This window comes from Lepidochelys kempii, chromosome 24 (assembly GCF_965140285.1).
Source record: "Lepidochelys kempii isolate rLepKem1 chromosome 24, rLepKem1.hap1, whole genome shotgun sequence".
In the NCBI taxonomy this organism is placed as follows: Eukaryota; Metazoa; Chordata; order Testudines; family Cheloniidae; genus Lepidochelys; species Lepidochelys kempii.
In genome coordinates, this window is record NC_136403.1 from 229,555 (window position 1) to 247,558 (window position 18,004).

The window sequence follows — 18,004 nt, forward strand, 5'->3', positions numbered from 1 at the left end:
CATGAATCTTGAATTTGATGAGGTGAAGAAGGGAGGCCATCATGGGACTGAATCACTGGGATTCAAATAAATGAAAACTTCGGTCAGATCAGGTTAGGCAAATGATCATCTTGAATGGTGCATTTTGTATGAATTGCAGAGGGATTATGTGGGTGTCAGGGAGGTCAAAAAGGAGTAGATTGCAGTAATCAAGGCAAAACGATGAGTGGTTAGATGAGTTTTTGCTATCTGAATAGAAAGGAATTAACTGAACGCATCCGATGAAGTGAGCTGTAGCTCACGAAAGCTTATGCTCAAATAAATTGGTTAGTCTCTAAGGTGCCACAAGTACTCCTTTTCTTTTTGTGAATACAGACTAACACGGCTGCTACTCTGAAACCTGAGTAAATAATAGAACCTGGCACGTGTTCATGAGTGTCATCAATTTTGTGAACTTGTTTAGAATATGGTTACTAATTTTGTTGTTGCTAAATCAGGTTTCAGTCCATTTTTCCTTCAGCCTCTAAATCTGAATGTGAACTTTACCCTGGTCTTGCCAATTGCAAGCTTAGTGTGATTGAGCTTGATTCTTCCTACCCTTAAAAAAAAAAAAAAAAAAGAAGAAGAAGAAGAAAAAGTCTTGCTATTTTGAGTAAATGTGGAGCCAGATGTAGCAGCAAGTGACAAAGTGCTCATTCACATCCAGCTACAGTACAGTAAGATTTCAATCACTTAAAAAAATTGTTGATTCTTTTACAAGCTGGTGGATTCAACAAATTTCATTTTAAAGTAAACAGCTGTAGAGAGTTGGTGGTATTTTGCACAGTGTTCGCTAGGAGAACAGAGAAGGAGAAAAAAGCACTCGGGTGGGCATAGATCCAAGAGATATGTGTTACATGGAGTTTCCATAGCATTCTGTACACTAACTCTAGATAGTGAAAATTAATGTGTTTATCTTAAATCTATTTATCCCCTCTCCAAGTTTTTATTTGCATATCAGTATGTAGAAAACATCACTTTTAGAGGTACAGTTTGGTTTTATGTCTTGAATATAGGGACTGCAGCCAGGAACTCCTGAGTTCTAATTCCATCTCTACTGTTGACTTGCTATGTGGCCCTGGGAGAATCACAAGCACTGTCTACTTTCCCCATCTGTAAAATGGGGATAATACTTATCAATTTACTTCCTGTGAGTGGCTTGAGGATTAGTTAGAGATGCTTTCAACTTGACTAATTTGAAAAAAATCTAGTTTCTAATAGACAGCCCTTTAAATAGCAGTTTAGAATTCAGAAAAAAAAATACAAGGTTTTTCTGCCCCCCTGCTGATTTTATAAGGCTCTTTTGTGAAAGCCTGAGATCAGCATCATCAAAGATGCCTTGTTTGGAAGAAATCTTGGGATTGAAAAGCTTTGGCTGGTAGGTGCTTGGATGGAGCAAAAAATACTTCCTGCCTCTATTTTAATAGCATCTCTTATGGATTAACAGTGAGAACAATTGTATAGGTAATAAGAAGCTGAAGGTGGAAACCGTCCTTAAACAAGGATGAGGGACCGAAAGTCCCATGAAAGCATTAGAAAGTTTAAATTCAGTAATTCAGGACCCTGCAAGGGGGAAGGGTCCCAAAGCCTGAGCCTGAACTTCTACACGTCAGTTAAACAGCCCCTTAGCCTGAGTCCCACAAGCCTTAGTCAGCTGGCATGGGCCAGCCTGGGTTTTTAATTGCAGTGTAGACATACCTTGAAAGGTGTTGTATCTCCCAAGAGTTCCTTGAATAAGCACATTGATGGGGCTCCATAAAATTAAAAAAAAAAAATCCAAACGTTCTTTATCTCCAGTTTCGTATATGGCACAGGATTACTCTTTGGCCTCACTAAATGTTATGTCCTTGTGTGTGTATTTATAGAATAGTTTATCCAAGGTCTCACAGAAAAGTATAAAATTCATGGCTCTGTTATTTAAAGGTAACTTCTGTCTCTCCAGATAGCAAGAAAAGAGGGCTAGAATCCAAGCTCCTATATCCCCTTCCCCCAAAGTGCATGAGCAACATTTGCAATGTCAGAACCTAAGAGATGCTGAGGAGTTGTACCCATTTTATTGTTCAGAATAAACTGAGGATTGACTGAATGTTAAATAAACCAGTTTGCAAACAAGACAATTAATAAATTTAGTATTCAAAATCCATTGTTCTGACCATAAATCCATCTGGTTATTAGCATCAGTGAATCTCCAAGATGTTCACTTACATTATATCTCCAGTGTGCTCAGCAATATTCATTCTTACTTTAGTTCTCAGCATGTCCACTATTATGCTCTGCTCTTTGTTCTGGCTAAATATTCAAAGATCTTAACCAAAATTGTGGGTGAAAGCAGTAGCCCTAAAGAAAGAAAGGGATTGCATTAGTGTCCTGTCTGTGTAATTGACTAATTCAACCTTCATCATATCCAGCAGCACTAGCAGTAATCTGAACTGTCTAGAATTTATCCACAGCCTAGTTCTGGTGCACAAAGGCTCTTTAACCCCACGACAGAAGATGAACGTCTTGGGGTCACTTGAGTATAACTGTAGAAATGATCTGTCTACAGAATGAGCAAAATTAAAAAGAGAAAAAATTGTTTCTTCTTAGAGGGAAGCTAGTGATCTTTGAAATATTAGTGTCCTGGGCCAGGTTACATTTTAGGGCTCTCTTGCTGTTCCTTTTAAGAGAGGGATCTCAGTTTCCACAGAACTAGGATAAGATCATCCTTTCCAGGAGGATCTCCAGCTCTCATCAGCAATTGTTATGGCATGTCACCATGTTCAGCTGAGAGGCATTTAGAATGGGAGATATTCATAATGGAGGCCAGTATCTCAGGCATCACCAGCTCATCCACAGCATCTGCCAGGAGCTTTCAGGTACTCAACATGAGTTGCAGGAAAGTTTGTGTGTTCAATACCCCAAGTCCTGGCTGATTTTCTTTAGGGTCAGTGAGATCACTGTTATCAATTTTCTTTGCAAATATAGCTTCCTATATTGTAGTTGAGGATTTGCTAATCAGATCCATTAATTGTAAGCTGGCACATGAAGAGCTGAAAAATAGATACCTTACCTGCTAATTGTCTTTCTGTAGCAGTAATAGCCAAGTACAGAACAACCCATCATGGAAAGAATTGCAATTTGGGTACTTTATAAGTTTTGATATAGGCTCTTAAACTGCTTACATTTTGTTTGTTAGATGTTTGTGGTTTGCAGCTCACATAGCTGTAGAGTATTGAAAACAGTTTGATGCATTTATTTTCCAAAGAACAAGTGTTTGGAAGGCTCAGCTGAAGAAAATTAATTCTAGAAATTGTTCACCACTAGAGGGCCTCAGAAAAGTTATGCCTATAGATGGTTACTGCTGCTTGTTCAAATGAACTAGCAAGTCATCAGTTTAGAAATGAGACATGCTCAGTGTAGGAAAAATAATTACCATGAAGATTTTTGTCTAGTAACTGTTGTGGTTTAAATATTTCTGCTGTATTTTCTCATCAACTAACACTAGTTTCTGTTGGTGAGTTGAACATTCTCTTAACCTCTGAGTAGATTTCAGTGCTTTGAAAGTGGAGTATGTTGCTTCCTGTCCAGTCACATTTCAGTGTTTTCTAGCTGTTCTAATGTATTATTTGGATTACGGTAGTGCCTAGAGGCTACAGTTAGAATCTAGAGCTCAGTTGTGCTAGGTGCTATACACACAGTAAAAAGCTATTTCCACCCCAAAGATCTTACTGTCTTAAAGCAAGTTGTAAGATTAGGGGTACAAACACTTTCCACATAAAGTATCTTTCGTCTTGGCAGAATTGGATTTTTTTATAATTTTGACTGATATAGATGTGTTCAAGCATTTTTTTCTATTTTGATTTAAAAATTTTGCAGTTACACAAAATTATGGGTTTTGAGCATTTTTTTTATTTTGATCTATTTAAATTTTCGGTGTTGTGGGCAATTATGGGATGATCCTACAATAATTATTTAATGACAGTAGACGTTGAGATTCAAAAAACTTTATAGCCATTAAAACACGAATTGTCAATATCACATGTCAAAATACAGAAAGTAGATATCCTTAACTCAAACTCTAAGAAATTCTCAAACAGTGCTTTTCTTACTTTACCTATCTGTAAATTTTGATGATTACCTATGAAAATACTTTTTCATTGGTTTGTATGTGTACGGTGAAATTGACCTAGAAAAATCTAATCCTTCCAAGCCTAAGTATCTTCCACATGAGCATCTGAGTATCTTTCACATAACATAGAATCATAGAAGGTCAGGGTTGGAAGGGACCTCAGGAGGTCATCTAGTCCAACCCCCTGCTTGAAGCAGGACCAATCCCCAATTTTTGCCCCAGATCCCTAAATGGCCCCCTCAAGGATTGTACTCACAACCCAGGGTTTAGCAGGCCAATGCTCAAACCACTGAGCTATCCCTCCCCCTACTCATCAGTAGGAATGGTCAGATCTTTAGTAGACTTATTCATAGATTCCAAGGCCAGAAGGGGCCATTGTGATCATCAGTCTGACTTCCTGTATAACACAAGTCATGCATCTTCCCCAAAATAATTTCTAGAGCATATCTTTTAGAAAAATATTCCTTTTTGATTTTAAAATTGCCAGTGATGGAGACTCTAACCACTGGAACAATTTACCAACTGTTGTGGTAATTACCCTCACTATTAAAAGTGTATGTCCTATTTCCAGTTTGAATTGTGTAGCTTCAGCTTCCACCCATTGAAGTGTTTTATTCCTTTCTCTGCTAGATTGAAGAGCCCATTATCAAATATTTGTTTCCTGCGTAGATAATTACAGACGGTAATTAAGTCCACATTAACCTTCTCTTTCTTAAGCTAAATACATTGAGCTCCTTGAGTCTGTCACTGTAAGGCATGTTTTCTAATCCTTTAATCGTTCTCTTGGCTTTTCCCTGAACCCTCTCCAATTTATCAACATCTTTCCTAAATTGTGGACACCCGGATAGGACACAATATTAAAACAGTGGTTCTACCAGTGCCAAATACAGAGGTAAAATAACCTTTCTACTCCTACTTGAGATTCTTCCGTTTATGTATCCAAGGATCACATTAGCCTTTTTGGCCACAGTGTTGTGCTGGAAGCTCATGTTCAGCTGATTATCCACCATGATCCCCAAATCTTTTCCAGAGTCACTGCTTCCCAGGATAGAATACCCTGTTGTGTAAATATGGCCTACTTTTTTTTTCCTAGTTTGTGCATTTGTATTTAGCCATATTAAAACATGTATTATTTGCTTGTGCCTAGTTTACTAAGCAATCCAGATGGGTCTTTTTTAGTGATGTGTCCACTTCATTATTTTCCACTCCCCCAATTTTTGTCATCTCTCATCTTTATCTGTGACGATTGTATGTTTTCTTCACTGATAAGTGTTAAATAGTGTAGGGCCAAGAATCAATCTCCGCAGGACCGCACTAAAATTACACCCACTCTATTTCCCATTTACAGTTGCATGTTGAGACCTATCCGTTAGCCAGATCTTAATCCATTTAATGTGTGACATGTTGATTTTGTATCACTCTGGTTTCTTTATCCTTGTCCTTGACTCTGCTAGCCATAGATTTTGATGAAGTGAGCTGTAGCTCACGAAAGCTTGTGCTCAAATAAATTGGTTAGTCTCTAAGGTGCCACAAGTACTCCTTTTCTTTTTGCGAAAACAGACTAACACGGCTGTTACTCTGAAAAAAGATTTCTCCTTGTGTCCTTTTGCTTTCCCTCCAAATTTATTATAATTCCTTGTTTCCAGTTTATATTAATTGCTATCAAATTCCCCTGTTTTCCATTTGTTATATATATATTTTTTTATTTTATAGATGCTTTCACTTACACTAAGCCCAATTATTTTGGGGTTTTTTTTAACCCATGAGGTCTTGTTGCTTGATCCTGGCTTTTGGAGCATGTAGTAAGATGTTCTTAAACGGTTCCCAATTATCATTCACAGTTTTCTCTTTAAATTCTTTCTCCCAGCTGATTTGGCTTATAATTGTTTTCAGCTTTGTGAAATTTGGATCTTTTAAAGCACCAAGTATACATATTACTGGTTTGCACTTTATTCTGTTTACATGTAATAAAGTCATGATTACTTGCTCCTAAGCAACCACTAATTTTCAGTTCTGTGATCAGTTTCTCTTTATTTGTCAAGATGAGGTCTAATACTGAGTTCCCTTATGTTGGGTGCAGCACTTTTTGAATTGGGAAATCTACAACTTTTAGATATTCCAGGGACATTTTAGTGCAGACAGAATGGGACCTTCAGTATATGTCACTCAGATCAGATTCCCTCATAATGAATCTTTTATTCCTACACATTACAGATAGGTGATTGAGTCATCATGTTATCTAGTATGATTTTTGGTGGTCCCTAGCAGACACCAGCTAGTATCCCATCTTGGTCTTTATCTGTTAGAACATTGATCTATAGGCATTCAGGATTATTTGTTTCTGAGTCGTTTGGTGACTTGGAAACAGGCAGTGCCATTTTTGACAGAGTGCCAGTTCACCTTGCCTTTTGCCCACTCGATCCTTCCTAAACAGGTTATATCTAGTGATTTTAACATTCCAGTTGTGTAGATCTCCTTATCTGTCAATGATACTAACTAGGTAAAATTTGATCTGGTAAAACTAGAAAAACTTTAGAGATCACTACAGATGTTTTCTGTCTGTCTTAAGCTTTTCTGTAGAGGCTATCTGAATAATATCTTACCATTGAGCAGGTAAGTTAGATATACATTGTTGTCCATTTTGAACAGTAACTAAGAGTGTATGCTCCAGAGAACCTTTTCTGGCTCTGCAAAGCACTGCTTGGTGTGGTTCTTTCCCTGCTCCCAGGCCCACTTTCTCTCTTGATTTTGATTATGGTGGGAAAAACTTTAGGGAGTAGGCTGGTCTTCCAGTATGTTTGAAAAGCAGTCAGACTTTGGCTTCTTTTCTGGTACCTCATCCCACTTGATCAAAAACATGCTACCTCTGATTATCACACGTTTTGAACTAGATTTTGTTAGCTGTGTAGTTCTCAGAGTACAGCTGTCTCGCTGAGTCATGGGTGAAAGTGTCAATTTCAGAGGTAACGTAGTCCTGATTCAAAAATATTTTGAGTATTAGCGCTAGGGTTTGAATTATCATTGGAAGTGCAGTGGGAACCAATGAAAGAATACAGAGCAATGGAGTGATGTACTCTCAGCCCTGGTCTACACTAAGAGTTTAGGTCGGATTTAGCAGTGTTAGATCAGTTTATCCCTGCACCCGTCCATGCTACGAAGCCATTTTTTCCGACTTTAAGGGCTCTTAAAACTCAGTTCTCTACTCATCCCCAACGAGTGGATTAGTGCTGAAATTGACCTCGCTGTGTCGAATTTGAGGTAGTGTGGACGCAATTTGACGGTATTGGCCTCTGGGGGCTATCCCAGAGTGCTCCATTGTGACCGCTGGACAGCACTCTCAACTCAGATGCACTGGCCAGGTAGACAGGAAAAGTCCTGCGAACTTTTGAATTTCATTTCCTGTTTGGCCAGTGTGGTGAGCTGTTCAGCACAGGTGACCATGGAGTCCCAGAATTGCAAAAGAGCTCCAGCATGCGTCTGATCGCTGTATGGGGAGACGAATCTGTGCTATCAGAACTCCATTCCAAAAGAAGAAATGCCAAAATATTTGAAAAAATCTCCAAGGGCATGAAGGACAGAGGAGATCACGAGCCCCGCAGCAGTGCCGAGTGAAACTTAAGGAGCTTAGGCAAGCCTACCAAAAAATCCAAGAGGCAAATGCCCACTCGGGGTCAGAGCCCCAGACATGCCACTTCTATGATGAGCTGCATGCAATTCTAGGGGGTGCCCCTATCACTGCCCCTCCCCTGTACGTGGACTCCTGCAAGGGGGGAGTCTCATGCAACAAGGATGAGGATTTGGGGGATGAGGAAGATGATAGTGCACACCAGGCAAGCAGAGAAACCGTTCTCCCCGTCAGCCAGGAACTGTTTATCACCTTGGATGCAATACCCTCCCAACCTGGGCTCCCGGACCTTGAAGGCGGAGAAGGCAGCTCTGGTGAGTGTACCTTTGTAAATATAATACATGGTTTAAAATCAAGCGTGTTTAATGATTAATTTGCCCTGAAGACTTGAGATGCATTCGCGGCCAGTACAACTACTGGAAAAGTCTGTTAACGTGTATGGGGATGGAGCGGAAATCCTCCGGGGACATCTCAGTGAAGCTCCCTGGATGTACTCCCAAACCCTTTGCAAAAGGTTTCTGGGAAGGGCAGCCTTATTCTGTCCTCCATGGTAGGACACTTTACCACCCAGCAGCACGTAGTCTAAAATCATTGTATAACAAAGCATGGCAGCGTATGGTCCCGGTGTTTGCTGGCATTCAAGCAACATCTGTTCTTTATCTCTCTGTGTTATCCTCAGGAGAGTGATATCGTTCATGGTCACCTGGTTGAAATAGGGGAATTTTATTAAGGGGACATTCAGAGGTGGCCATTTCTGCTGGGCTGTTTGCCTGTGGCTGAGCAGAAATCATCCCAGCTGTTAGCCATGCGGTGGGGGGAGGGGTGAAGCGATCATCCCAGAGAGTGAGGGGGTGGGGGGCGTTGGTTTTGTGCTGCACGTTAACCCGAAAACTGCAGCCCCTCCTTTTAAATGCCCAACCCATTTTAAAGAGCCAACCCAACAGGTGTTTGGTATGTGAAATGAGGGGGGTGCTGTTTGAAACCATTCCCACATGTTAGGAAGGTTAAAGAAGCCAAAAGACTGTGGCTTACTATGTCTGCCTGCAAGCTGAATTCTGTTGCCCGCCAGCCCTATGTGTGTGATCTTTCACACCATACTGGCAGGCCCGCGATATAAGAGGCAAAATGCGACCTTGTAAAGAAAGCACACGTGCTATGTAATGTTAACAGCTTGGTTCACCATGAAAGAGTGTTCTCTAAAATGTCTTTTTTTAAAAAACTAATCTCCCTTTTTTCCCTCCCACAGCTGCAAATGTTTCAACGCTCCCCCTATCATCTCCATCCCAGAGGCTATCAAAGATTAGAAGCCAAAAAAAAACGCACTCGCGATGAAATGTTCTCTGAGCTCATGCAGGCCTCACACGCTGAAAGAGCCCAGCACGATGCATTGAGGGAGACCATATCAGAATCCAGGAAAGCACAAAAGGAACACGAGGAGATGAGGGGTGAGCGAGAGGAAAGGTGGTGTCAGCGTGATAAGAGGAGGCAGGATGCAATGCGGAGGCTACTGGAGGATCAAACTGATGCTCCGGTGTATGGTTGAGGTGCAGGAAAGGCAGCAGGAGCACAGACCGCCGCTGCAGCCCCTGTGTAACCAACCGCCCTCCTCCCGAAGTTCCATAGCCTCCTCACCCAGACGCCCAAGAATGCGGTGGGGGGCCTCCGGGCACCCAACCACTCCACCCCAGAGGACTGCCCAAGCAACAGAAAGCTGTCATTCAATAAGCTTTTGAAGTGCAGTGTGGCCTTGTCCTTCCATCCTCCGGTCCTCCTCCACCCGGTGCTTCCCTCCTCCCCAACCCCTCCCAGGCTACCTTGACAGTTATCCCCATATTTGTGTGACGAATTAATAAAGAATGTATATATTTGAAACAACAATGACTTTATTGCCTCTGCAAGCGGTGATCAAAGAGGGGAGGGGAGGGTGGTTGGCTTACAGGGAAGTAGAGTGAACCAAGGGGGTGGGTTTTCATCAAGAAACAAACAGAACTTTCACACTGTAGCCTGGCCAGTCATGAAACTGATTTTCAAAGCTTCTCTAATGCGCAGCGTGCCCTGCAGTGCTCTTCTAACCACCCTGGCGTCTGGCTGCGCGTAATCAGTGGCCAGGCGATTTGCCTCAACCTCCCACCCTGCCATACACGTCTCCCCCTTACTCTCACAGATATTGTGGAGCACCCAGCAAGCAGTAATAACAATGGGAATATTAGTTTCGCTGAGGTCTAACCGAGTCAGTAAACTGCACCAGCGCGCTTTTAAACGTCCAGATGCACATTCTACCAACATTCTGCACTTACTCAGCCTATAGTTGAACAGCTCCTGACTACTGTTGGTGCCTGCGTATGGCTTCATGAGCCATGGCATTAAGGGGTAGGCTGGGTCCGAAAGGATAACTATAGGCATTTTAACATCCCCAATGGTTATTTTTCTGTCTGGAAAGTAAGTTCCTTGCTACAGCCGTTCCCACAGACCAGAGTTCCTAAAGATGCGAGCGTCATGTACCTTTCCCGGCCATTCCACGTTGATGTTGGTGAAAAGTCCCTTGTGATCCACCAGTGCTTGCAGCACCATTGAAAAGTACCTCTTTCGGTTTATGTACTGGTTGCCTTAATGGTCCGGTCCCAAGATAGGGATATGCGTTCCGTCTATCACCCAACCATAGTTAGGGAATCCTATTGCAGCAAAGCCATCCACTATGACCTGCACGTTTCCCAGAGTCACTACCCTTGGTAGCAGCAGCTCAGTGATTGTGTTGGCTACTTGGATCACAGCAGCCCCCACAGTAGATTTGCCCACTCCAAACACCTGTAGCTGTCTGGCGTGCAAGCTTCCAGAGAGCTATCGCCACTCGCTTGTGAACTGTGAGGGCTGCTCTCATCTTGGTATTCTGGTGCTTCAGGGCAGGGGAAAGCAAGTCACAAAGTTCCTAGAAAGTGCCCTTATGCATACGAAAGTTTCGCAGCAACACTATATAGTCCCACCAGTCTGTACTTGTTTCCCAGGTCCAGAATCGGCGTTCCATGGCATGAGCCTGCCCCATTGCCACCAGGATGGCCAAATTGCTGGGGCCCATACTTTGAGAGAAGTCTGTGTCCAAGTCTTCATCACTCTCCTCACCTCGCTGCCGTCGCCTGCTCGCCTGCTTTTGCAGGTTCTGGTTCTGCATATACCGCATGATGATGCGCGTGGTGTTTAGAGTGGTCACAACTACTGTGGTGATCTGAGCAGGCTCCATGCTCGCCATGGTATGGCGTGAGCAGGAGAGCAGAGTAGCAGCGGGTGGATGACTATGCTGACAGCATGGAAAAAGGCGCAAAACGATTGTTGGCCGTTGCTTTCACGGAGGGAGGGGTAGGCTGGCAGCAGACTGTGCTGCTGGCTCGGAGAGTAGCCTGAGGCAGAATGGCCCCCTCAAGGATTGAACTCACAACCCTGGGTTTATCAGGCCAATGCTCAAACCACTGAACTATCGCTCTGCCAATATTCCAGGTAGGACTGAATCTCCATTAGACAAAACTTAAAGAAGAGAATGGCCTGAGTCACTCCCATTTGTGTGCAGGCGCCCCTGACAGACCTCACTGAAGTCTGCCAGGAGCACTCATGTCTGCCCAGGCGCCCTGACCGACCTGACCAAGGACGGCCAAGAGCACCCAGGAGACAACGAGGATGGCTACTAGTCATACTGCACTATCTGCTGCCACAAGGCAATGAGCTGCTATTGTGTAGCAATGCAGTCCCACGTCTGCCAGCACCCAGGAGATGTACGGTGACGGTGAGCTGAGTGGGCTCCAGGCTTGCCGTGGTATGGCGTCTGCACGGGTAACCCATGAAAAAAGGTGTGAAACAATTGTCTGCCGTTGCTTTCACGGAGGGAGGGAGGGAGGGAATGAGGGCCTGACGACATGTACCCAGTACCACCCGCGACAATGTTTTTTGCCCCATCTTTGGGCACTCAACCCAGAATTCCAATGGGCGGCAGAGACTGCGGGAACTGTGGGATAGCTACCTACAGTGCAACGCTCTGGAAATTGACGCTAGCCTTGGTACTGTAGACATACTTCGCCAACTTAATGGTCTTAAGTGGGGACCCACACAATCGACTGTATAAAATCACTTTCTAAAAATTCGACTTCTATAAATTTGACCTAATTTCGTAGTGTAGACATACCCTTAGTGGATTATCTCAGTAAGAAGGTGGGGTGCTATGTTCTGCCATCTGGAATCTGCTAGAGCAAGTTGGATGGATTTTGCCTGTAGCACAGCCAATCATGGAAAATTCAGTTCCCTTTGCTGCAGCTATTGTATCAAAGTATCTCTTTTTAAAGTAGTGGGAGTGTGGAGATGAAAGTATAGAGATGACTGTGGCTATATCCTTCTTTGAGAATAAATAACAGTTTTGTAGCAAGCTGAAGATGAAAGAAGGCCTTTCTTGCCACTGTCACTAATTGATCATCATTAAATCTGCAGAGCCCCAATATTTTATACTATTTTGAATGGAGGGCAGATGACAAAAGTGAGAGATCAGTGCTTGGCCAGTTCCTTGACACTTCCCTTTTCCCACCAACATCGTTTTAGTCTTCTTTGTACAGCTACCAATCAGTCAGTTGAACGTGTCCCACAGGCATTGGGATGTCTTTTAAGATGGAGTTGTTGCTTTTGTTGTAAAGGATAGTTTAAAGGTGGGTGTCCTCAGCATATTGTTGTCAGTATAGCTTGTGTATCTCATAACCTCTCCAACTGGTCTTATATAAATGTTGAGGGTGAGTAGACTCCTGCCAGACTCTGCAAATGAGAAATCTTAGGGAAGGGGATCAGTTGCCCTTAATGCTATTTGGGTCATGTTCGAAACCATTGTAGTGTTGTGTTATCTGTTGCATTTCTGTCATGTAAGAAGGTCAGCAGCGCCTTGTGATCAACTACAAGAACACTCATTTTTTCATGGTTTGTGTGCATAAAAAGATCTTCTGTACTTTCCACAGTATGCATCCGATGAAGTGAGCTGTAGCTCACGAAAGCTTATGCTCAAATAAATTGGTTAGTCTCTAAGGTGCCACAAGTACTCCTTTTCTTTTTGCGAATACAGACTAACACGGCTGTTACTCTGAAACTTGTGATCAACCTTTGAAACTTGCTTTGGTAGCTGTAGTTAGAAACAACCATTTTCTATCATTTTGTATTGCATAGTGGAATAGACCAACACAGAATATTTGAGAACGGGAGTTGTGTGTTCCATTTCCTTATATTGGTAAGGAGATGAGATGCCAAGTCTTGGAGAAATTGAAGCTTGTCAAGTTGTTTGTGCGTATGGAGTTAGAAGAGTCCAACATGTGGTAACGAAAATTAGAACCAAAGAAAAAGAACAACATGATCAGAATGTATGTCTGAAAACCCTAATTCTTACATTAATGCGTTTGTTGTTGCTCTTTATCTCGAGGAAATAAAATTATTGGATAAGTCAAATATACAGTAAAGAAATTCAAATTTGGAGTTTTTAAACCAGGATCCTGCCATCCTTCAGATATTTCCTGGTTGTTAAGTTCTGCACGTCCTTGAATAGTAACAAAAAGAGAAACACACACAGTCTTCCTTATCCCTATAAAAATGTGTTGCCTTTCCATTTGCTTTTCATTGCTTCTCTTGTAGCATACTCTAAAATAAAATTTAAATATAACTTCTCTTACAATTCCCTGTCCTATTCAAAAAGGATATGGATTTTACTATTCACTATGATTATTCTGTGTAAATGATAATAAGCAATGTGCTCTAAGAAATATTTTTGAGTTGAGAATGACCTTTCATAATTTTTCAGTGATAGAGCACTTGTAGTGACCATTCCAACTACACATGAGAAACTTTCTAGAACCTTTCTCTTAATTCTAGTCTTATGAGAGAGAACGGAGTTAGATTGATATGTTGGAGATGGAATAGAGGGATAGGCTGAGGGAAAACAAAAACTAAAAACATACTGACTGGGCAATAAGGCAACTAGTTTTTTGTTTTTGTTTTTTTTAGTGTGTGAAAATAATTCCCTGACATCTAATAGAAAGCACTATCTCAAGTACTATTTTAACCCCAGGGTCATTTCTGTTTGATGTGATTGGCCTTCAACTTAGTCAGTATGTGTAATTTATTAAATGCAAAGTTGCTAAGAAAAAAGACTGCTTGATTGTTTGGCGCAGTGAAAGTTGCAACTTGTAGAAACTTGAAAGAAAGCAAATCTGATCAAATTTCATGGTGGGAGAATGTTGCCATGACAACAGCCTTTAAAAGTGTTCTGCCCTTTAAAGGTATGTATGTATAAATATGAAGAAATACTAATGGGAAATAGTCCTTTCTAGAACAGAAAATATTTATCAGCTCTAAAAGAGAAGTTATGTTTCTTGTGTTTATAGTCTGCAAGTGGAACCATAAAATGTTACCTAATTTCTTGCAGATGATTAAACAGTAAATAATGGTATTCTTCTACCATTTTACAGTGGGTGGTAGTTCTGAGCTGCCATTTAGCAGATTTTCTTTCTGTCATAATCTCCAACACAATCAGGAACTAGTGTCTACTTTAGAGTTTGTGTCTGAGCCTCTGGAGTGAGCAATGGCTATGTTGTCTGTGAATGAATCTGTGCTGAGTAGAGACACCTCATTAGCAGTTGTATTAGAAGTGGAGTTGGCTAGAAGGCAGAAAACAGTTTTGAATGGCAAATCTTACCATTAAATGTTATAACTGTTTCCTGGTGTTTGTAGGAAATAAAAACAGACTATCCCATTATTTTCCCCAGTCTTGAGACTTGGATTTTTGAATAACAACTGAGATCAAAAGTTGCCTATTACTCAAAAAAAAAACCTGGGGTGAGATTTGTGGATGGAAAACTGGGTAGGTATGTGCTTCCAGTTTTACAGTGAGGCTGTAGGGGAGGAGTGGGTAAGTGCCAGTGATAGGAAAATAATTTTGACATTGGCTGTATTTGTTCAGGAGTTTTCAATTGAAAAGGCCTTATAGGACCTACAGTTGCAGGCCTTTAAACCAATAATCAGATTAAATTTTACTAGCCGATACCTAAAAACTCTCTCTTGACAGAAGAGAGCTGGTAGGTTCCTGCTGTAGATCAGCGGAGATTTGGGAGTTTTGTCATACCCTCTGAGTGTATCTGATGCTCATTGTTTGGAACTTTTGTCTAGAAATAAGCTTTTTATGTTTGCTTTCTGGTCATTAATGATAAGAATGTTTCATTAATTTCTTCTTTAAAATAAAAGATTTATTCTATTTTTTGTGTTTCTCTTATAGTGTAAAAGATGTGGTTGCAAGTTGTAGAAGAGATTTTTCTGTGGAACATACCTCTGTAAACCTTCCCTAAAATCCCCTGAAGGCATATACTGCACCTGTGATGGACCCTCAGAATACTGCTATGTTAGGGCTGGGTTCTGATTCCGAAGGTTTTTCTGGGAAAAGCCCCTCTGCAGTCAATACTGACATAGTGATAGGCAAGAGAGAAGTAGATCTAAAGAGTAGCACCAAGGAGGAAGAAGATATTAAGAAGAAGAACTGGGAGGGGAGCAACACTGAGCCTGGGAAGAATGAGGGCCTGACTGATGCACAGCAACAGTTTTCAGTGAAAGAAACAAATTTTTCAGAAGGAAATTTAAAATTGAAAATTGGTCTTCAAGCTAAGAGAACTAAAAAGCCCCCTAAGAACCTGGAGAATTATGTGTGCCGGCCTGCCATAAAAACCACTATCAAGCAACCAAGAAAGGCATCAAAGAGTGGGACAATGACAGATGAGAAGAATGAACATTGTCCTTCAAAACAAGTGAGTAGTGTTTATATACTATTAAATGGTTCCCAACTCCTAGATTAACCTGAGAGGGGTTGTATGTGCTATTGGCCAAGTTACACCCCTGTATAAAATACATATCTGAGGAACTGTCTTCATTCTAAAGTCTGGTTATGGTCAGAGAAATGACATCTACCCATTTCATATTTAATATCCACTAGTAATTTCCAGGTCAAGTCAACTCAAAATTACTAATCTAAACAAAGTTTTTCTGTCTCCATCACAAGATCATGCGGTATGTTGACTGCTTCGTATATCATTACCAGTAATGAAGACTCTGGTCTCAGAATTTAATGACCGTTCTGTTGATGATGTTTGACTCAGCAGAGAACTCATTTTGCTCTTCATTAACTAGTTTAAGCAGCAAAGAGTCCTGTGGAACCTTATAGACTAACAGACGTATTGGAGCATAAGCTTTTGTGGATGAATACCCACTTCGTTGGATGCATGTAGTGGAAATTTCCAGAGACAGGTATAAATATGCAAGCAAGAATCAGGCTAGGGATAACGAGGTTAGCTCAATCAAGGAGGATGAGGCCCTCTTCTAGCAGCTGAGGTGTGAACACCAAAGGAGGAGAAACTACTTTTGTAGTTGGCTAGCCATTCAGTCTGTGTTTAATCCTGAGCTGATAGTGTCAAATTTGCAAATGAACTGAAGCTCAGTAGTTTCTCTTTGAAGTCTGGTCCTGAAGTTTTTGCTGCAGGATGGCTACCTTTAAATCTGCTATTATGTGTCCAGCGAGGTTGAAGTGTTCTCCTACAGGTTTTTGTATATTGCCATTCCTAATATCTGATTTGTATCCATTTATCCTTTTACGTAGGGACTGTCCAGTTTGGCCGATGTACATAGCAGAGGGGCATTGCTGGCACATGATGGCATATATTACATTGGTGGACGTGCAGATGAATGAACCGGTGATGGTGTGACTGATCTGGTTAGGTCCTGTGTTGGTGTCGCTGGTGTAGATATGTGGGCAGAGTTGGCATCGAGGTTTGGTGGATGGATTGGTTCCCTGGATGCCCCATCATCTCGGGCATTGGCACTCTCACTGAAGGACTGTCCAGATATGTGGACTCTCTACTCAGGCCCTCCACCACTAGCACTCCCAGCTATCTCCATGACACTGCTGATTTCCTGAGAAAACTACAATGTACTGGTGATCTTCCAGAAAACACCATCCTAACCACCATGCATGTAGAGTCTCTCTACACAAACATCCCACACACAGATGGAATAAAAGCTGTCAGGAACAGTATCCCTGATGATGCCACAGCACAGCTGGTTGCTGAGCTCTGTAACTTTATCCTCACGCACAATTATTTCAAATTTGGTGACAATATATACCTCCAGACCAGTGGCACGGCTATGAGCACCTGCATGGCCCCACAATATGCCAACATTTTTATGGCTGACCTGGAACAGCGCTTCCTCAGCTCTCGTCCACTCACGCCCCTTCTCTACCTATGTTACATTGATGACATCTTCATCATCTGGACCCATGAGAAGGAGACCCTGGAAGAATTCCACCACGATTTCAACAGCTTCCACCCCACTATCAATCTCAGTCTGGACCAATCTACACGGGAGGTTCACTTCCTAGATACCACGGTGCAAATAAGTGACGGTCACGTTAACACCACCCTATACCGAAAACCTGCCTACCTTCATGCCTCCAGCTTCCACCCCAGACACACCACACGATCCATTGTCTACAGCCAGCGCTTAGGTACAATCGCATTTGCTCCAACCCCTCAGACAGAGACCAACACCTACAAGATCTTCACCAAACATTCTCAAAACTACAATACCCACACAAGGAAATTAGGAAACAGATCAACAGAGCCAGACATGTACCCAGAAGCCTCCTGCTGCAAGACACGTCCAAGAGAGAAACCAGCAGAACTCCACTGGCCATCACGTACAGTCCTCAGCTAAAACCTCTCCAACACATCATCAGTGATCTACAACCCATCCTGGACAACGGTTCCTCACTTTCACACGCTTTGGGAGGCAGGCCAGTCCTCGCCCACAGACAGCTTGCCAACCTGAAGCATATTCTCACCAGCAACTACACACCGCACCATAGTAACTCTAACTCAGGAACCAATCCATGCAACATACCTTGATGCCAACTCTGCCCAAATATCTACACCAGCAACACGATCACAGTACCTAACCAGATCAGCCACACCATCACCGGTTCATTCACCTACACGTCCACCAGTGTCATGTACGCCATCATGTGCCAGCAATGCCCATCTGCTATGTACATTGGCCAAACTGGACAGTCCCTACGTAAAAGGATAAATGGACACAAATCAGATATTAGGAATGGCAATATACAAAAACCTGTAGGAGAACACTTCAACCTCACTGGACACATAATAGCAGATTTAAAGGTAGCCATCCTGCAGCAAAAACTTCAG

The 18,004-nt window shown here is 42.1% G+C and overlaps 1 protein-coding gene across 1 annotated transcript in view; it reads left to right on the plus strand.

Annotated features, from left to right (window-relative positions):
- ASH1L (ASH1 like histone lysine methyltransferase) overlaps positions 1–18,004 on the plus strand; it is a 155,449-nt gene that overhangs the window by 11,508 nt on the left and 125,937 nt on the right. The window contains exon 2 of the mRNA XM_073323624.1: positions 15,031–15,553. Within this exon, the coding sequence (XP_073179725.1) occupies positions 15,131–15,553 (423 nt within the window). The 5' untranslated portion in view covers positions 15,031–15,130. The remainder of the gene's footprint in view (positions 1–15,030; positions 15,554–18,004) is intronic.